The sequence below is a fragment of the Sceloporus undulatus genome, chromosome 3, assembly GCF_019175285.1.
Source record: "Sceloporus undulatus isolate JIND9_A2432 ecotype Alabama chromosome 3, SceUnd_v1.1, whole genome shotgun sequence".
NCBI classification, from domain to species: domain Eukaryota; kingdom Metazoa; phylum Chordata; class Lepidosauria; order Squamata; family Phrynosomatidae; genus Sceloporus; species Sceloporus undulatus.
The window spans coordinates 173,518,652-173,538,300 of NC_056524.1; the positions used below are offsets into that span (position 1 = coordinate 173,518,652).

Sequence of the window (19,649 nt, forward strand, 5' to 3'; positions counted from 1 at the left end):
TCCTACTTAATCTCACCACATGGTGCGCTGCAAAGTAACATAAGCAAGAAGACAGGCTCCTGCCCCAACCAGCTTAGGTGTAAATTTGAACAGAGTGGAAGATAACTATAGCAAAAGTAACAGAACATGGGTATGTGCAAATGCAACAGCATGTACCTAGGTTTAGTTTTCTTGGGCAGAGATGACTAAAGAGTTCAAGCTAAAGCTTCACAGAAAAGATGATAAACATTTTGAGGAGGGATCTGAACACAGGTTGGAAAAGGTGGTACCATCCTGGGATTTTAAAAGGGAGATCCAGGCATAAGGTACTGGAGAGGAAAGTCTTTTTTAGGCAGCAGAATACCAGACAAAGCCAAAGTCACATAAGGCTTCAGGAAGGAATGTCAGTCCTCTATAGATTGTTAGCAATAAATGTTATTTAGGCCAATTTTGGAGAATACTGGCTTTTCAACTCTGATGTAAAATCACATTTGGTTTTTAGGCCATTTTTAAAAACATTTACAATATGCTCAACCTGAATGGATCACTTTCTACAGAACAGAAAAAGCCACACAAATTTGCATATGCATGAACTCATGCATGTAAATACATGTGCACGCACAATGCATTACTATTAAAATGGACAGGTAAATAATATGAGAGCTCACACAAGGAAACCAGGAAGGACAGGTTGATCGCCCAGGAGGGTTTAAAACACAGTTCTTTATACCTGTTCGCCAACTGGATATATATGAATTTTAAACAAATCTGAGGCAGAGGGACAAAATGAACCCCAAAACTGAGTCACATATTTTAAAAGCGAGGGAGGGAGGAACCCAAACACCCAGTTCTCTTCTTGCTAGCTCCTCATCAGGCTCTGACAGCTACTGTACGTGACAGACTTGAAAGTACTAATAAATTCAAGCACTCTGCAGAACGCAAGGGACACACTAAATCGTACAGAAGCACTGCCAGTGTCCTCTGAACAAAGTCACCATTATGAATGCAAATTAACGTATGCCCAGGTTATAATGGTAAAACAGCAAAGTATCTATATTAATGTAAATCATAAAAAATTGATGAAGCTTCTGCTGAACAGCAGTGCCATTAACTCATAGGCTACTGGACAAAACAGTATAGAAAAAAATAGATTTACAGTGTGATCCTATGTACTTAGTTCCAGGTATGTGTGCATCAAACTGCAATGTAAGATTTCAATCCATGACACAGTTTTTTGGCAGTGAGCACCCTAGTGGGACTTACATTTGAATAGTCATAATATATATGATAGCATTTTAATTCACTGCTATAAATTTGTTATCAAGCCACCATGGTGTAGTGGTCTGAGCCTTAGACTATGACTCTGATTCAATTCTCATTCAAGCATAAAAACCCACCGGGTGACCTTGGGTAAGTCACACTCTGTCAGCATCAGAGGATGGCAATGGTAAACCAAGAAAACCCTATGATATGTTCACCACATAAGGACCTGCCTTAACTCTCAATATCCTTATTCTTTTATTTTTAAAAAATGTAATTAAAAATACTCTATACAGTGAATAATCCATTTTAATTCCCAATATAAAACATGTTACAGTATATTATTAAATTACTTACAAAGCAACACACTTCGAAGTTTGGGTCTGGACTCCAATTTTCCCATAGGAAACCCCAGTCATGACACACAAATAGGGTTGCAATAAATTGCTACCACAAAACCGGGACAACTTTTTTTCTTAGAGGAGGACAAAATGTAGGGCAAAATTCACACAAAATGTAGGACATTCAAGAAAATGGAGGACACAACCAGCTAGGAGCAAAAAACATTAATATTTTTTTATAAAATTTAATATAAATACCTATTTACAGAAAACATTCTTCCTCAGAAAGCACACAAAAACCAACATCATAAAATACATTGCAGGCAGTAGAATAAAAATACAGAGATCTTACCTGCTGTGGCGGCCACCCTCTATTTTCTTGGGGCCCAGCCAGCTGGGGCCCAGTGGCAGTCTCCTTCTTTGGGGCCTAGCCAGCTAGCTAGGCCCTGCACGGCACCGGAGTCGCAGAAGGAAGCCTCGCCGCAGCAAGGCTTCCTCCTTTGGGGTCTAGCTGGCCATCTTGGCCCCACACAGCTCCAGAGCCACAGAAAGAAGCCTCGCCGCAACAAGGCTTCCTTGTTTGCGGTCTAGCCGGCCAGCTAGGCATCACACAGCTCCAGAGCCACAGAAGGAAGCCTTACCGCAACAAGGCTTCCTTGTTTGGGGTCTAGCCGGCCAGCTAGGCCCTGTGCGGCACCGGAGCCACAGAAGGAAAGTTCGCCATCGCAAGGCTTCCTCGTTTGGGGCCTAGGTGGCCAGCTCAGACCCACATGGCTCTGGAGCCGCAGAAGGAATCCTCGCCGCGGCAAAGCTTCCTTGTTTGGGGCCTAGACAGGTGGCTAGACTCCGTGACGTGTGGCACTCGATGCCACCGAAGGAGGCCTTGGCGTGGCCGCGGCCACCTCCTCTGGAGCCCAGCCCTCCGGCTAGACCCCGTGCCCTTCTTGATACCAGCAAGGCCTAGCATGGCAGCTGGGCCTTGCATTACTGCCGCTGCCGCACTAAAAGCGCAGCAACCATGGGGGATGAGGTGGTCACCGGAAGCTCCTGGGACTGGTGCCAACCCGGGACGGGACATTCAGAACAGTTTGGGGGGAAAAGGGAATGTCATGCCAAAAACCGGGATATGGCAATCCTACACACAAACTTAATGTATAGTTTTTAACCATGTATGCGAGAGCTTGACTCATTAATTACAGCAAGAATACAAGAGTACAGAAACATTTACAAACTCTTTAATACTACTTCTACAAGGCCTCATTCATGGATTTGGCTCATCAGTAACAGCAATAATGAAAGGTAAAGTATGTCTAATGTGTCATAAAGCTTATGAACCAAAGATTATGACACAAAATATCTTCCTCTTTCACAAATTCAATAGCATTCACTATTCTGAAATGATCAAAATCCATGCCTCTCTTCACCAATATTTTGGGAAGGTTATTTATATTACTAGAAGGCCACACAACCATCGCCTGAGTCCCCTTCAGCTCTACCAAAAACCTTAGCTTACTGTTTTAAGCACAAGCCTTCTGTGTTTGCAACAATCTAGTATTACAGTACAAAGATGTAGTCCAACTATTCCTAGGCCAACTGCAAGTTAATAGTTTATGACATGTGGAGCCCTATAGAAAAGGATCGTAGATTGGGGGACCTGAGCAGGGACACCTGGAAGGCCTGGAACAGATGAATCAAATTAGCTATCTACTGACCCAGAGTGCCTTCAAAATCCTCTGCTACCAATACAGATTTACCTTCAGTGGGCCTTGGGTAGCCACTGGAGCTTGGTTCCAGGATCCACCATCTGTGGATTGCTCAAGACCCATTAAATACAATGGCATAGTAAAATGGTGTCCCTTATATAAAATGGCAAAATCAAGGTTTTCTTTTGGAATTTATGTATATATTTTAATATTTTCACACTGTGAATAGTTGAATCCATAGGCTAAAAAAATCTGTGGATATAGAGGGCTCACTGTATCAGGCAGCCCAGATTGGAAAATCTCCCTGCCTGAAAGATAGCTGTACCTCTGTTCTCTTCTTGCCTCTCACACCTTTCTTCCCCTCTGGGCATTATTTTGTAGGCTGTCTGTAAGCACTGCCACTCAAGCCTGGACATCATAATGAGAATGATGGTTAATTAATGCTTCCCTAATGGGAGTTAATGTTCAAAAGATGCTCTCCCAGCAGCTGAATGAGCTTTTGAAGAAAATACTTTCTCCAAAGTCCAACAAGTGATATGGCTCCAATTTAAGGAGACAGCAGAGAGAAAAAGCAAGTGGGTAGTTTTGAAGACCTAGGAAAAGGAGCAGAGAGAAAATTAATTTTGAGACAGCTAAAAGTAAAGCCTGTTGGGATCCACGCTCCTCTCAGGGACCTGAAATTGGTCAGAACTAGCAACCATATGGGACACTTCCATTTGCATTCTGATTGCAAGTCTTCAGTGCTCCTACAACCAAAGGAAAAAAATCCCAGTAACAGTTCTCATATGTAAAGCCACTTGAATGGCACTCTCCTCTCCAACTGCCAAAACTAGGATGTGGTAGTAGTACAAATAGTACAAAATAAAGTGAACAATAACACAATAATAATAATTTATACTTCAGAGTGTTCAAAGTGCTTACATTATCTCATTGCTCCTTATGATACTGTCAAGTGAGCAGTTGAGTGGAGTGGCCTAGAGGGCCACATTAGTCCCCCCCTCAAGATCTTGGAAGGTGACACACTCCACAAACAGTAGTGTCACTAGGAGTGTGGACTGCAGTGGGTGACACCCCCACCTCCCTGCCACACACCAGGTGGAGGACCCGACGTTCTCAGTCCCTGCCCTGTGAGGCTGGATTTCCAAGCCTAGCAGGGCAGGGAGCTGGAGGGCCCAGCATCCCCATTCCCTGCGTTGTGAGGCTTTACTTTTCAGTAAAGCTGTCCAGAGCAGGGACAGGGATAGCAGCTTCCCTCCCAGTCATGCAAGGCAAGGAGGGATGGGCCTCTTTTGGCCCCAGGGCAGAACGCCGCTGTCCACAAATAAATGTTTTTAAAATGTCCCCTCCCCCCAATACCCGCAAGTGCCTTTTGAGAGGTGTGGAGCATTTTTTCCATGCTTTCAACCCCCACCATCACTCTAGACCATTGGTGCCCAACTTTTGGTCCTCCAGGTGTTTTGTTATTCAGCTCCCAGAAGCCCTAGCCAGCTTGGCCAAGTGTAAAAGATTGTGGGACCTGAAGTCCAAAACATCTGGAGGACCAAAATTTGGGAACCACTGCTTTAGAACAAGGAAAGAACTTATTTAACAAGAAGCAAGCAAAAGTCATTCTGTTCACTTCACTAAAAAAAGAAGAAGAAGAAGAAGAAGAAGAAGCTTCTCCTGATCTTAAAATGGCACAGGAGCATCCAAAAACTTGGAGAAAATTATCCCTCACATCCCCAGAAGGCATTTGGGGGGGGGGGGAATACTACGGTCTCTGGGGACCACAAAGACAGCTCTAGCGCCACTTGCAGTCTATAGGGCACACTTCCCCCCCCCCCCCCATCTACATCATGACAGACATTTACTGAGAAAGTTGTTTGCTGAAGATAAATCTTTTAAACTTTCAGCTGGGCAGAAATGAGGAACCAACTGTGGAGCTGACTGCTAAGTTCAATGGCGGTCACTCAGTTACCCATGTATGTCTCAATTTACATTTACAACATTTCAAATTTACAGCACTTTTCCAGAAATAATTAACATTCATCAACAATGTATAATGGCAAATCAGTTCTTCCCAGCCAAACCAGCTTGGCAGTATTGCTACCTCTTTAGGTCCCGCCAGAGACCATCTGCACAATTCTCCACTCTGGAAAAGCTGAACTCCGATGCTTTATGCTTTAAAACCTCTATAAAACTGGTGTTTGGTTGAATACAGTTGCAAACTTTATGATAACTTGAGCTCTGTTGGAACATGGTCTCCAGTAATTCCCTTTGGAACTGTCTCTCAACATTTACATCAATTGACACCTCAAGCCCAGTAATGCAACCCTGACCCATGTGTATTTACATCCCAGCAACACTTGGATAAGTTTACTAATAAGCAGCTCCATAAAATGAAACAGGAGCGAAAAGCATTTAGCAATGAGCCATACCTTTGTCCTCTTCCAATGAGGCTTTAATTTGTGTCATTTTTTTTATTTAAAAGACATACAGAAAGGGTGATATGACCACAGATATTCCTAGGACCTGTGCCAAACATTAAATGAGAATAGTGCACAGCTTGCCACTGAAGAGGATATAAATTCTCCCTTTCAAATGCCCTTGCACCAAAGTAATAAAAGTCAATTAGTACTTTGAAATATGAAAGCTGAATGTCTAAAACATCAGGGCTCATTCTCAAAATCAAAACGGAGCTCCACGTTGTTACGTTTGCCAGGTCTGTTTTCAGGAGAAACACAATGGGCCAAAATTGCCTTTCAAATAAGTAGACATAAAGGAAACCCTATGTGTGTCAAGGCTTAGAAAATGAAGAAATGCTGTTCAACATGTACTCTGTTTTCTGTGGGACTAAAAAAAAAAACCAGATCTCCTTTGACCTTGGAAGCTAAGCAGGGTCAACCCTGATAACTAACTGGAAAGAAGACCACAAATGAATACCAGGTGTTGTAGGTTATATTTCAGAGGAAGGAACTGATAAAACCATCTCTGAGTATTCCTTGCCTAAGAAAACCCTGTGAGAAATGTGTGGAGTTGACATAAGTTTACAAGTGACTCAAAGGCACGTACACACAGAGTAAAAATCTACCTTGTAGGAGGATGCTGAAGTTTTCAGTACACACACAAGCCACAGAAAGCCATGGAAGGAACTTTCCAAAACATATTCTTGGGTGAGTTTCCTAGTATCAAAAGTTTACAGTTTCCCATGTATTATTAGAACTGGCTACAAAGCACCTCCTTCTGGTGACTGTTCACCATCACTGGAGAATGCTTTAAGAAATAAATACATTGTGCTTCATGATTTCTTTCCAAGGTCTACTTCCTAAGCCATTTCCCTCCTTTAACGATGATTTCAAGTTAGTTCCCACCCTATCCCAATATCTCCGGACTGAGTTGCAACAGTATTTTAACTTGACACAGAAGAGTGCAGCCACCGCCATAAGCTGTACCCTTATTCTTTATGATATCTGAAGCAGATCTATTAATTCAGTGATTTCTCCTGTCAGTGAGCCTTTAGCACACTAACTTCTTTGTTGATGGATATCTGAAATGTAATCTCTGCAAGAGGCTCAGGTTTCTGGGGTATATCAATACTTTGATGGACATAAGCAATATGTACAAGCACCAGTTCATGAGGAATACTGGTGATGGGCTTGTTTTAACCTCATTCTTACCTCATAGTAATAGATGTTCACCCTAGAACACAGCCAACATTTTCTTGTAGTTGCACATTGCAAAGAATGATCAGGGTGGTGGGACAAGCTCTTAAAAATCTTGCAGTGCTACTGATCTTCTCACTGAGGCCTCTAAGGAAATGCAGTGTCCCTGAGCACAGCTTAAAAAGCTTTGTACTTGGAGAACTAACACAGCACTACAGAATTCCAGCACTGCAGTTGTGCAGAATTCCACCATTAGATTCTTCAAAAGGAATTGAATTAGAATTATGGATTGGTGTGCTGGCTAAAATATTTAAGACTAGAGCCAAGGAGGAGTCAAGAGAAGGACCAATATATCCCTCTTTAAATTTCTACTACATGTGAAACTACATGTGAAAGGGATTTAGGAGTCCTAGTAGACCACAAGTTGAACATGAGTCAACAGTGCAGTGCGGCAAATAAAAAGCCAATGTGATTCTAGGTTGCATCAATAGAAGTAAACTGTCTAGATCAAGGAAAGTAATAGTGCCACTTTATTCTGCTTTGGTCACACCTCACCTGGAATACTGTGTCCAGTTCTGGGAACCAAATTTCAAAAAGGATGTTGACAAGCTGAAGTATGTCTAGAGGAGGGCAACCAAAATAGTGAAGGGTCTGGAAACCATGCCCCATGAGGATAGACTTAGGGAGCTAGATATGTTTAGCCTGGAGAAGAGAAGGTCAAGAGGTGATATGATAGCCTTGGTTAAACATTTGAAAGGATGTCTGTCATATTGAGGATGGAACAAGCTTGTTTTCTGCTGCTCCAGAGAACAGGACCTGGAGCAATGGATGCAAGCTACACAAAGAGATTCCACCTCAACCCTAGGAGGAGCTTCCTGACACTAAGAGCTGTTTCACAGTGGAACACATGCCCTCGGAGTGTAGTGGAATCTCCTCCTTTGGAGGTCTTTAAACAGAGGCTGGATGGCCATCTGTTGGGGATGCTTTGATTGTGATTCTTGCATGGCAGAAGAGAGTTGGAATGGATGGTCCTTGGAGTATCTTCCAACTCTGTGATTCTATTATCCTATTCCCTGTTTTAACGTTTTGTGAATGTTGTATTCAGAGATACAGCAACTAACACCTTAACTAGTAATTTCTTCTCTAATTATTTTTATATGAAGGACTAAGAAACTGGATGAACAGACCAAAGCTTTAAAAGAATCAATGATTTTCCAGTCCAAGCAGTATCTGAGCACACCTTTCCATGAGATCCAAAGGGGATGCAGTGCCCATTTTAAAGATTCTAGTCCTTACTTGAGAACATAACAAGCATTTAACAAAGGGACTCGGTCTTTACTGATATTGAGTCTCTGCTAACTCCTGCATGCAAATCTAGCCAATGCTCCCTGGAAATGAAACTTAATCCCTATTAAAATCCCCAATTAAAATTATTCTTAATATGAAGATAGCTAAAGTATTAACAGCCAAAGACAGAATTTAACCCATGTATTTATATCACTGAATTGATCCATATGTAACTTCAAAATCATGGGTTAGTGTTTTATCAACCAGTCTTGGGCTTGTGTATATCCTCCTCCACTTTACCTACCTATTCCCTTGAACACAAAACACAGTCTGACACTACATCTAACCTGGCAAATACAGGTTCATCTCTGCTTCCCATATCCCAAACAGGGTCTCATTTGGAAGACAAGAATAAAGTGAGGTTGACCATTCCAGATATGACAGCAAACTATGGCTTACACTAATCAGGTAATATAAAAATCTGAATATAAGAGGAGAGAAAGATTACTCTTAGCACATGAAACAAAGTTCCTTCATGTAATATGAAATTACAATTAGCCAGTTACATGAGTCACAAAGCAGCCTGACCAGTGAGGTTGGCAAACTACTTGATCAGAAGTTTTCTTAAGTTGTCACAAGTAAACAACTAACTGCAAGGCTGTATTAAAAGCTAGATGTAAAGTAAATACAGGTGTAACTTGCCAACAGCAAAACACTCCCTAAAGTAAGCTAAAGAAGCAACAATGGAACCCAGTTGATATTCAACCAGTACATGAGCTTATCTATGGGGCTTTTAAATTTATACTATTAATTTAGCTCTTACAAACTATACAGAAAACCCATGCATCTCGTTAATAATTAGGCTGGTGCATGGGATTACACCATTGGAACACATGTTTAACTTTAATATTATGTATTTAACACAATGTATTAAATTATGCAGATACTGTATGACATTGTCTGAAAAGGCCTGTGAAACTGCATTGCAGAGCCTTGTTTATATACCTGTACAGTGACTCATGATGCTATAAGCAAGCTTGATAACTTACTTAAGCTTCTTTGACTGAGTCTGACTGCTTGACTTAAATTTCCTCTTTGTTTATTTATTTATTTTTATTTGCCTATCTATCTGTTTGTTTACTTCCTCAGTTCAGTAGCAGAGCACACACTTTACACACAAGAAGTCCTATACTTATTCTGCGGCATCTCCAGCTAAAATGATCCACGGTAACAGCACTAGGAAAACCGCTTCCCAAGATCTTTGTTGTTACTGTGTTTTAAAATAGTATGCTCCCAGTTGCCAAGGGAATCTAGAAACCAAGTGACTGAAAAGCTCATAAACAAAAATTCTAGGGAGATCAGAGTATAACAAATTTGTAATAATTGCAAGTCAACACTTTCTATGCTCAGAGATTGCATCAAATTCAGTGCATCGAGTGCTTATAAGGAGTCTCAGAGCTTGCAGCTAATAGTTGTGTATCCTCACTATTCTGCAGATGTCAAGCATTCCCTACATCTTCATTACCACCAACAGCTCCGTATAGCTTCTCAGAAACTGGCTAATTATTTTGTGCGGGAGGGGTGGTTTTATTAGAGTCTGTAACTACAGGGCTGATTTCACAGACTCTTTCTGGGTTAAAAAAAGAGCCATCTGTTAGATCTTATCAATGTGACACTTAAAATTCTAAGGTTTGCTTGTAACAGAAGTGCAACCACAACAAAAAGTTTACATCTAATGAATGCTGGTAATGTGTGTTCTACTGAAACAGACCAATAATCAGTAGAGTTAAACTATCTATGTCCTCGTTCCTTCCTTAGTGTAGTTTCCGTGTGGCTTGCGTATCTGGTCTTGCGCGTTTGTCCATAATCATCCAGGAAATAGCAGCAGCACATCATGAATAACCCATACTATTTTGTCAGGTGCTCTCCTTGCCTGGCTGACAATGAGAACAGAACAGCTGTCTAGCAAGGCCAGTGATAAACTTGTAATGTAGGCTATATATCACAATTGTTTAGCATAGTTAGCTTGTTATAGATATAATACTCCTCATCTCCTTTAACTAAAGCAAGGAAGATGGACTGCTGAGAACTTGTGTGCACTTCTTCACATTATCTCCTTCATGCATGATTTCTCAAAATCCCTTTTTATGTGTAGCTAGCATGGTGTAGTGCTTGATCAGGGTGCAATTGTCGCTCAGCCATGAAAACCCACTGGGTGACCTTAGGCAAGTCACACACTCAGCCCCAGAAAACCATATGATAGGTTCCCCTTAGGGTTACCATAAATCAGAAACAACATGAAGGCACACAACAAGAACAAACACCTGTATAACCATAAACATGCAAACTTGTTTCAAATTGTGGTTCAATGCTTACAGAGAGTAGACTTATCAGAAATGTAGAATCAGTGCTGCATTAGGTTTGGTGTCAGAAGGGGAGAGGGAGAGGGATAAGCCACACATGAAAAGAAAAAGAAAGGGAGGGGATTATGTAGGCGCTCACCATTCTTGAAACCTATAGTCTTGACTTGGGTTTAGAGATAGGAAATGTTAACTGTGCCTCACGGTCTTTTTTTAGAAACACTGGAGCATAATTATTAGTGTATGTGCTGAACTACAGAGAAAAATTGCTTACCTGTCTTTCCAGCAACCTGCTCTTTAGTAACTTTCTTACTGATTTCTCCTCCCCATGACATCTTGGCCACCTTTGAATCATGAAGATTTTTAGGGAGACATTTTTCCAATTTCTCTTTCTATAATGATATACCACAAATTTATGCCTGTTTCTGACAGTTGGGCTTCTGCTCAATAATACTGCATACATTGTTTTTGATTCTGGAAATGAGAAGAAGGTTCTGCCACTGTTATATTCTAATGCTTTATTATTTACGTTCACAAACAGATAGTAAAAATGTAGTCTATGTTGGTTAATGCCATAGTTAGAGGATGTGTAGGCGGGCAAGTTCCCTTACCCAACTATTGTTGGAACAGGTCATCGATGGAATACTGTTGTTTTTGTTTTTAAATGAGCTATTCATCACTGTGTAGTTTCTCCTATTTTTATCCTGTCAGATATTTTGTTGTACTTGGTTGGCTTACATGCTTCATTCCACCAGGATTCTTGAAAACTACCGTATGTTCTCGTTAGTGGAAATCCTTATTAGTTGTATGAATTTCTCTCAGGGCAGCAGATTTTAACGTACTTCATTGTGCGGCATTTTACCTGATGTCAAACCATGAATTAAGTTGTCACGTGATTTTTAAGAAGAGCCCACCGAGTCCAACCTTCCCCAATCTGTTGTTCTCCAGATGTGCTGATCTTCAATTCCTGCCATCCCTGTGAGGTTAGGGGCTGATGGGAATTGTATTCCAAGTGCTTGAAGGTTGTGAGACTGTACTATTGGGGATACTGTCTTTTCCAGCTGGCAGCAGTTCTGCGAGATTTTTATTTATTTTTATTTATTTATTTAATTTATATCCTGACTTTCTTCCAGCCTAAGATTCAAGGCGGCTGTTTTCTTTTAATAAGAAAAGGTAGTACTTTCGACAAGAGTTTCAAAAGTAAACAGCACGCAGAGGAATGTTTACAGTAATCTCAGAGGACAGGCATATCTCCTGTAGGCCAGAAAGCAATAAACTGATGGTATCCTTATTATTCACATCAAAAAAGAGAAGACTGAAATTAGGAGAGGCAAAATAGATTATACAGAACAGTTAAGGGCAAAAAAGCAAAATAAGGATGAATCTTGTAAGCAAGAAACGCCCTCAAGCACTTGATAGGCAGCACCAAGTCTTCTGGAGACACAACTTGTCACAACCATTCTTGTATTGTGTTTACTGACATTACTGGCATTTCCTATTAGGATTTACCAACATATCACCCTACAGAAATTACAACCCAGGTTATCCACCAGAGGGTGCCAGTGCTGCTCTATAAAACCCAACAGCCAGAATTAAACATGACATTTAAGAGCAAAGGAGTTCAAAGAAAATTCAATTGTCGCTAATACATGGGGATGAACATTTTCATTTGGGAAATTACTTGTAGTGGCTTCCTGCTTCAGGTGAAAAAAATGGCATGGTACAATTACCACACCTCAAAGTATGTCTCATTCTAATAATAAAACACAAATTACGCTAGTGATTTCAGAATGGGTCACTAAAACATGCACAACCATATATATACCAATACACCTAACCAAATTCCTCTGCCTGGCATACCTATCTATTGAGTGGGAGATCTCAAACAGGTTTCATCATTCATTGGGATGACTGCTTTGCCTCACTAACTGAAGTCTCTTGCTTTCAATTATTCAACAGAAATAAGAGGCATAGTCAACTTCAAATAATATATTTAACTTTCAGGATGCCCTTCTAATCTTTCTGAACCCTTAGCTCCAGGAGATATGCTATGCAGCACAGCTTGAACCAGGAGCTATATTTTTACCATAGATTTCACAAATTCTTGCCATTTTTCCATTTCTTTTGAGAATGAGGCAGCTGTTAAGGTTCATCCTTGTAACAAGGCTATAAGTATCTGAAGAAGCTCCCAGGGTGACAGCTCAGAAAACGGGCAAAATAAGGAGCACAGTATAGTTGTGCAAATGCAGGAGAACATTTTTAAAAATTCACACATGTGGTAATGAACTACATCACACAGTTGCTACCAGAGCTTGAGAAATATGCTTCTGAAGAGGACTTCTCTTGCAGGGGCCAGTTCATACAGCAGTCTTTGCAGGGGGAAAGGGAAGTGTTTACAAACCAGGTTTGTAAATAGCCACCAGCCACCAGTAACCTGTCTCAATCAACAATCCCTTCCGGGTTGGAAGGCTTTAGTAAGACAGAAGAGAGTGGTTTTTTTTTTTATTTATCTTAGGTCACGTACATACTTGAAGTAACCAACTTAAGTATTGGATCTATCAGAAATGTTTTTGGTATTAGTAAATTTTAAGTTTTAAAAGAACAACTACTATAAAAACCATATAACAGACATGTATGTGGGTCATAGTCAGTCTCATCATAGTAGTGCATGTCCATTGAATGCCATCTTTTTAAAAAAAAAATAGAGTCATATTCACTCTGCAAAGATTGTTCACTAAGAAACATACCATAGGCCAGAACACCCAGTTGACAAATAACATTCACACTAATCCTGAGAGTGTCTAGTGGAGTGAAAATCATAGCCAAATGTAACAGTAACTCAGGAATTCTAGCCTAACAAACCACATTCTGAACAAGGACTTTGCTCCAACTTGAGTGTACAAAACCAGGGATGAACAAGTATGCACTGCATCTGAACACAACATTATGCATTAGTGTACCCAAATAAGATAAGAATTACAATACCACCTTTAGGTTTAAAGCTAGCTATCAAGTTTACCTTTTCAATTCTGCCTTTTCATGTTGGAAAATGCTATGTTTGCAATGTGTGTGCGTGTGCGTGCGCATACATATGTACATGGTGGGCAGTGGGAGGGACATGCTTGTTTGTCCACTTACTGTAACAAGCTACTGAATGAATAGGTGATATCAGAAAATTGTTTTATCCCTTCTTCTACAAGTGAGCCATTTACTGCAGTGTTCCATTTTGTCATGTCAAAGAGTACTTTATTTGCAGTTATTATTATTATTATTAAGCGTTATTTATATAGCGCTGTAAATTTACACAGCGCGTACATACAACCTTTTAATTAATTTTAATTTTATTGCAGTTCATGAATGCAAATGGTAAATACAAGACAGTGACAGAAACATAAAAAAAAAGCCCCCTTCCACCCGTGTGCTTAAGCTTCAGGTTAGAAATCACAAATATTAAGATGGGGAAATGCCTTTACAGGGAACACAATTCTTTCAATTTAACTTTCAGGGAAACTCACTGAAAAAAACAAAACAAAAGACCAAATGTATACATAGAATATTCCAATGCATAAAAGAAGCATTTCCCCCAAGAAAATCACTGTGAAAACCCCTGCAAATCTAATTCATCTTTAGACTTAAAGGAAGGGGTCCCCTGCAGCTGATGAGGATTCCTGTAATGGGGCTTCTCACTGAACTCTTGATTAAGTGCCACAAGATCTAGAAATAGACTATTCAAGGTTAACCAGAATGTTGGAAGCCACACACTCCTCATTAGTGTCACATATCATCACAGGCAGCAGGCCTTCTGCACTGCATGAGAAGCTATGGAAAAAGAAGAAGAAGAAAAGAAAGAAAACACTATCCTCCCACTCCTCAGGAGGCTGCAGCTTTGCAGCACAGCAAGGATTCATACACCAATGAAAGTATATTTGCTTAACTAATTGAGAGAAAACAAGTGTTGTGTTATATCATCTCTGCAGTGGGTAAACTTCCCTAACAGAATATTTACACAAAGCCTTACTTTGAATTAGCAACTGTTCCCAATTAGCCCCCTGAAATTTTACATAACCTTGAGATGCTTATAACTTTAGTTTCAAGCATGTGAATAAGCACCTGCAAATTCCATTTTTAAAAAAATCTACTGCTTTGGGTGTGTCTATAAACCTGTATTTTGTCATGACCAAAATATCAACCAGAAATACTCTTTAAACACTGACATCTATCTGTCAAGTCAAGACCACAAGGAAGCACCGGAAGACATTTTTGTTGGCTGCCCAAGTATATAATTTTCCCTTGTTGACAAAGCCTAGGTCTACCAAGGCTGCAATCTGAGAATGTGTCTACACTGACAGGAAAATCCAGTTTACCTTTCGGTTACCCCAATCTGCAGCGACCACAGGCTTGTCTACACACACCAAGGCGAGTTCAGGAGAACTGTCCACATACATTTCTCCCTTCTAAATTCACCTCAGTCTGATAAATTGCAGTATGAGCAGCCATACTATCACTGGCACTCTGTTTTTCTCCTCTCCCCCACATAGATGCAAACATATATATTTCTGAACTACTTGCTCCTGGCCTTAGAGCAACATCACTAGGGAGTGCAGTCCACATGCAAGTGCAAATATCCAGATTTTCTGCTCAAAACCAGGATAAATCCCTACTTTTTTCTCCAGGTTAAAGTCCTGAACCAATTAAAAAGCCTGGATTTGGTTCCAATCATCCCATACATTATTTAGACAGCTCATTGTGAAAACTAGGTGAAATTGTTTTATTTGGCCTGTGTAGATGCACCCTGAATCATACTTCTTAGGAGTGTGTACTACTAAACATAGCAAGAATTACTTCTGAGTAGAAACACATGGAACTTCTCAGAGAGCTTTCCAGAAGTGGCAGAATGTATTTTCATTCAAACGATATGGTCACTAGATCAATAAACTTTTTTTGTATTTCCACTGGACTAAGTAAGAGTTCTGTTAGAAGAACTGTCACTGGGGTTTATGAACAGCCAGTTATTTTGTCACAGGGTTACCAAGGGGAAGGTGAGGTGGCAACTGAAAAGCACCTAAGTTCTTCTGTTGCCCCCTCCACAGTCTTACTATGATTACATTATAATCTCCACATCTGTTACTAGACATGCCGTTTTGTTCTCCATTTTGTTCTTTTACGTTATAAGTTGGGTAGAGACAATGCCCCACAAGAAAGAGGCTTATTGGTCCATATGCCTCCAGCTGCTAATCCCTCTAATAAGCATATTGTTATCTCAACAAGTAACTCAGAGATCTGTTTTCAAATGAAAACAACCAATATTAAAAGTACTGTATTCAGTCATTATGTCCAAAAGACAGATCAGATCATCAAGCACTTTCAAAATACCACATGACGCATGGCAGAATATCTTCAAAACCACCTTGTATATTAGAGCTTCCTTAGGTTTGCATAACTAATTTTCAAGTATACAGGTGACATTAAAAATGATCTCAAGATTAGCTGTATATCACAATATGTGTACACCGTACATGACTTTTTTAGTCACACCAAAGTGAAGTATTTGCACATACACTGTAGTGCTTCAAATACTGTAATTATTTATGTGGTTATAATACAAAAATACCACCAAAATGACAACCATATACAGTGATACCTCGGGATACGAAATGCGCGGGTTACGAAATTTCCGGGATACGAAAAAGTTGGATTGGAAAAAAACTGTTTCGGGTTACGAAATATTTTTCGGGTTACGAAATTCATTTCGGCGCGAAATTCAAATGCTATAGGCTTCCAGCGCTAACGGAAAGCTATTTCGGGTTACGAAATTTTCGCGTTACGAAGGGAATGGCGGAACGAATTAATTTCGTAACCCGAGGCACCACTGTATCTAACTTGGCAGGGCTAGGTCTTGTAAAATCAGTGTAGCACAGAGAATATCTAATGTAGCAACTGACTAGTCTCGTTTCTTCTCACATACTCTTCTCCAATGGATGTAGAAGAGTGCCAACTAACTTGGACAGTCAAGAAACAAGATTAGTTAAAAATATGTTGTTCAAGGTTTGCAACCTAATTTTATTAATAATTGACGCTGTCTGAAGTAACCTTTCAAAAACTGATGAAAGCAGCAATGCCAGTTTGAAGTCCCTACCTTTTCCAAAGAAGTCCAGTGCTTGCTGTCACAGCTGTAGTTCCTACAAAAGCCACCATCAACAGCCTGCGCCGGCTACGGATGGACTGGGTTGTTCCATAATGCCGCCTAGAAATGGCAGCTAAACCTGCTACAGCAGGGAGAAGGCGAAAGCGTAACATCCTGGAAAGAAAAACAGATCACAGTAAGAGGAGGAACATGAAGGTTTATAATATTTCTGTTCCCTTTAATGAAGAAAAGAACTTCACCTTTTACCCATCCATCCATTTTTAAATCCACAGGACAGCAGAAGACAAGCAGAAGATCTCGCTGAATCAGCCCGTTTTTGCTAGGCTGTAGGCAGCCATGCACATGGAAACAGATGTCCATGGCAGATCAGTACTGAGACCAGACCTTCACCGAAAATCAAGACAGAGTATCAGGAGGAGTCCATCCAAAGCAGAATGAACTGGAGGTGGGATCTGGAACATACATTCCACCTGAAGAAGAAGAGGCTGCAATGTAGGCTCCAGGTTGGGGAACACTTATTTTATCTATACAGCATAGACATAGGAGTTTATCGCACCTACCTTAGAATGGCCCCTGAGCGTTCTTAAAGGGGCCATTCTGGGAATGGGAGGTGGTGGGGAACGCTGAATATCACACAGCGAGAACACCGCTGCAACCGAGCATTCCCTTTCTGTTCTGGGAGCCTTCCGTTCTGTTCTAGAGGGCCGATTTTTGAGAACGCTTGAGAAAGCGTTCGCGAAAATCATCCCTGGGGAACGCTCCCAGAACGGAAGGGGAACGCTCGGCGGCGGCATTCTTGCTGTGTGATATACAGCATTCCCTGCCGCCTCCCGTTCCCAGAACAGCCCCATTAAGAATGCTCAGGGGCCGTTCTAAGGTATGCGCAATAAACTCTATAGACTAGAGCATCAGGTATGAAGTCAGAAATCTTAGAGCCAGCCTAGAATTCCCAACACTAATGTCATGACCTTATCATTGCAATTGTATATGTCAAGCTACTGAAAAAGAGGAAGATGTGCTCCTCAACATTTCAATCTAACAGAATGGAGAGACAAGTGCACTAGAGTGTTACTACCACATCTTTGTGAGTTCCTGAGTGTTGGAGGCTGATTCAACAAGTGTCACATATGGACGCTAGCATTTTTGGTGACTATTCCCTGCTCCCCATTTTTCTGCAATACCAGTTCCTGGTATCTCTTTTGACTCTCAAAGCATACTTTTATTTTCCTTCTATGTATTATATGATTATAGATGGAAAGGCATCAAAAATACACCGTGCACGAAAGCAGTTCTGTCTGAGATACAAAGTGTAGGTAGGGGAGAAATTCCACACCAGTTCTGATAGCCTCTGTACAGAGTGCAAAAAGGTAAAACTGGGTAATAGTTTGTATTAGGATTTATTGGTAGTTAAGGTGTTCTTTTTACAACCAACAAAATTTACTTCACTGTCCAGTTGACTATAGAAAGAAGAATGGAAAGCTGGCTACTGATCTAAGTAGTATTTAAAAGTAAAGGCTTTAAAGTGGAAACATCATGTCCAAGCACGAACAACAATCTATTTAAGAGGTACCTGTGGGAACTGCAAAAATGGAAAGAGTTGAAATAATAATGACTCCAGTATGTAAGCACCTTTACTGTGAGACAATGTCTTTCCATCTTGCAGAATACCCAAAGGTGCCAGCCTTTTAAGCAGTAAAACCACCAAATAATGCAAAGAGCCAGTGGTGCTACTAATGGCGTATCAAGAAGAGGTTCCAGGCACAAAAGCCTGGGAGTATTCCCAAACAGAAAACAAATGGCAATATGCAGGCAGTGGCAGCAGTGAAAAAGGTGTGAAATGAAAATGCAGCACTAGGAACTGAAATTGGAGTTGCAAATTATTTGTATTAGATTTTAATTCATTTTTATAGCCGATTCTAAATCCAAAGATCTCCAGGCAGCTTACAATAAAGTCAATTTAAAAAAAATAAGTAACCATATATTATAAAGATTAAAATATATAAAATAGTTTATTAATTATTATTTTAATTTTATTTCTCTCCAAACCAACCAGGCTACACTAAGGATCTCAACCAACTTCCTCATCATTTTGGTGCCCTCAGTGGTTGCATGCCCCCAAAGGCAGCATCTGTTTGGCCACACACCACTCTCACTGGGAGGAAATGGTTTACCTAGTGATGGCTTGCAACTGCAACCTCAGAGTGATCCAGAACAAGACTTTGTTTCCCAATATGCCAGCCAGCAGCAGCAGTTCGGGTGTGAGACAAAAGCTGTTTTGTTGTCCCACAATGTTGTTTTTAACTGGTGTTCATTTGTTTAACCTATATCTATCTTTCTCCAAGAGCAGGACCCAAGATGGCTCTCAAAGAAAGTAAAGTGGGGGGGAAATCCTTAATGGGGAGCAAATGGGACTTTGCGTATGTCCCATAGATCCCAAGCCCAGCAGCACCTAATCATAAAGCTTACTTCACATGGAAATATCTGGTGAAGTTTATAAGCTTTTTGGAAGGAACTGTCTTTTTTTACTGAACAAAAAACATGCAATATGTCACAGAGAAAAACAAATGAAACCACTACTGCACATTGGTACAAGCTGAGTCGTCCTTATCCAAAATGCTTAAGGACTAGAAGTGTTTCAGTTTTTTTTTTAAAGATTTTGGGATATTTGCATATACTGTACATATTGAGACATCTTGGAGATAGGATCCAAGTCTAAACACGAAATTTATTTATGTTTCATATTCGTATTCACCTTATAAACATAGCCTGAAGGTAATTTTAAGCATAATATTTTTAATAATTTTGTGCGTGAAATGAAGTTTATAAACAAGGAACCATCAGAAAGCCACCCATGTGGACAATTTTGGGGTATTTCTGGTTTCAGAATTGTGGATAAGGGATACTGAACCTGTGTAGTAAATATTTTGATTCTT

At 40.4% G+C, this 19,649-nt stretch overlaps 1 protein-coding gene across 4 annotated transcripts in view; it reads right to left on the bottom strand.

Annotated features, from left to right (window-relative positions):
• The window catches only part of MICU1 (mitochondrial calcium uptake 1), a 170,597-nt gene that overhangs the window by 129,211 nt on the left and 21,737 nt on the right, over positions 1–19,649 (bottom strand). For 3 of the 4 annotated variants that reach the window (XM_042457030.1, XM_042457028.1, XM_042457027.1), the window contains exons 1-2: positions 16,956–16,981; positions 16,708–16,869 (exon numbers count right to left, since the gene is read on the bottom strand). In XM_042457030.1, the coding sequence (XP_042312964.1) occupies positions 16,708–16,869; positions 16,956–16,966 (173 nt within the window). In that variant the 5' untranslated portion in view covers positions 16,967–16,981. Of the gene's footprint in view, positions 1–16,707; positions 16,870–16,955; positions 16,982–19,649 lie in introns of those variants that run through there. The other variant, XM_042457029.1, reaches the window with a different exon arrangement.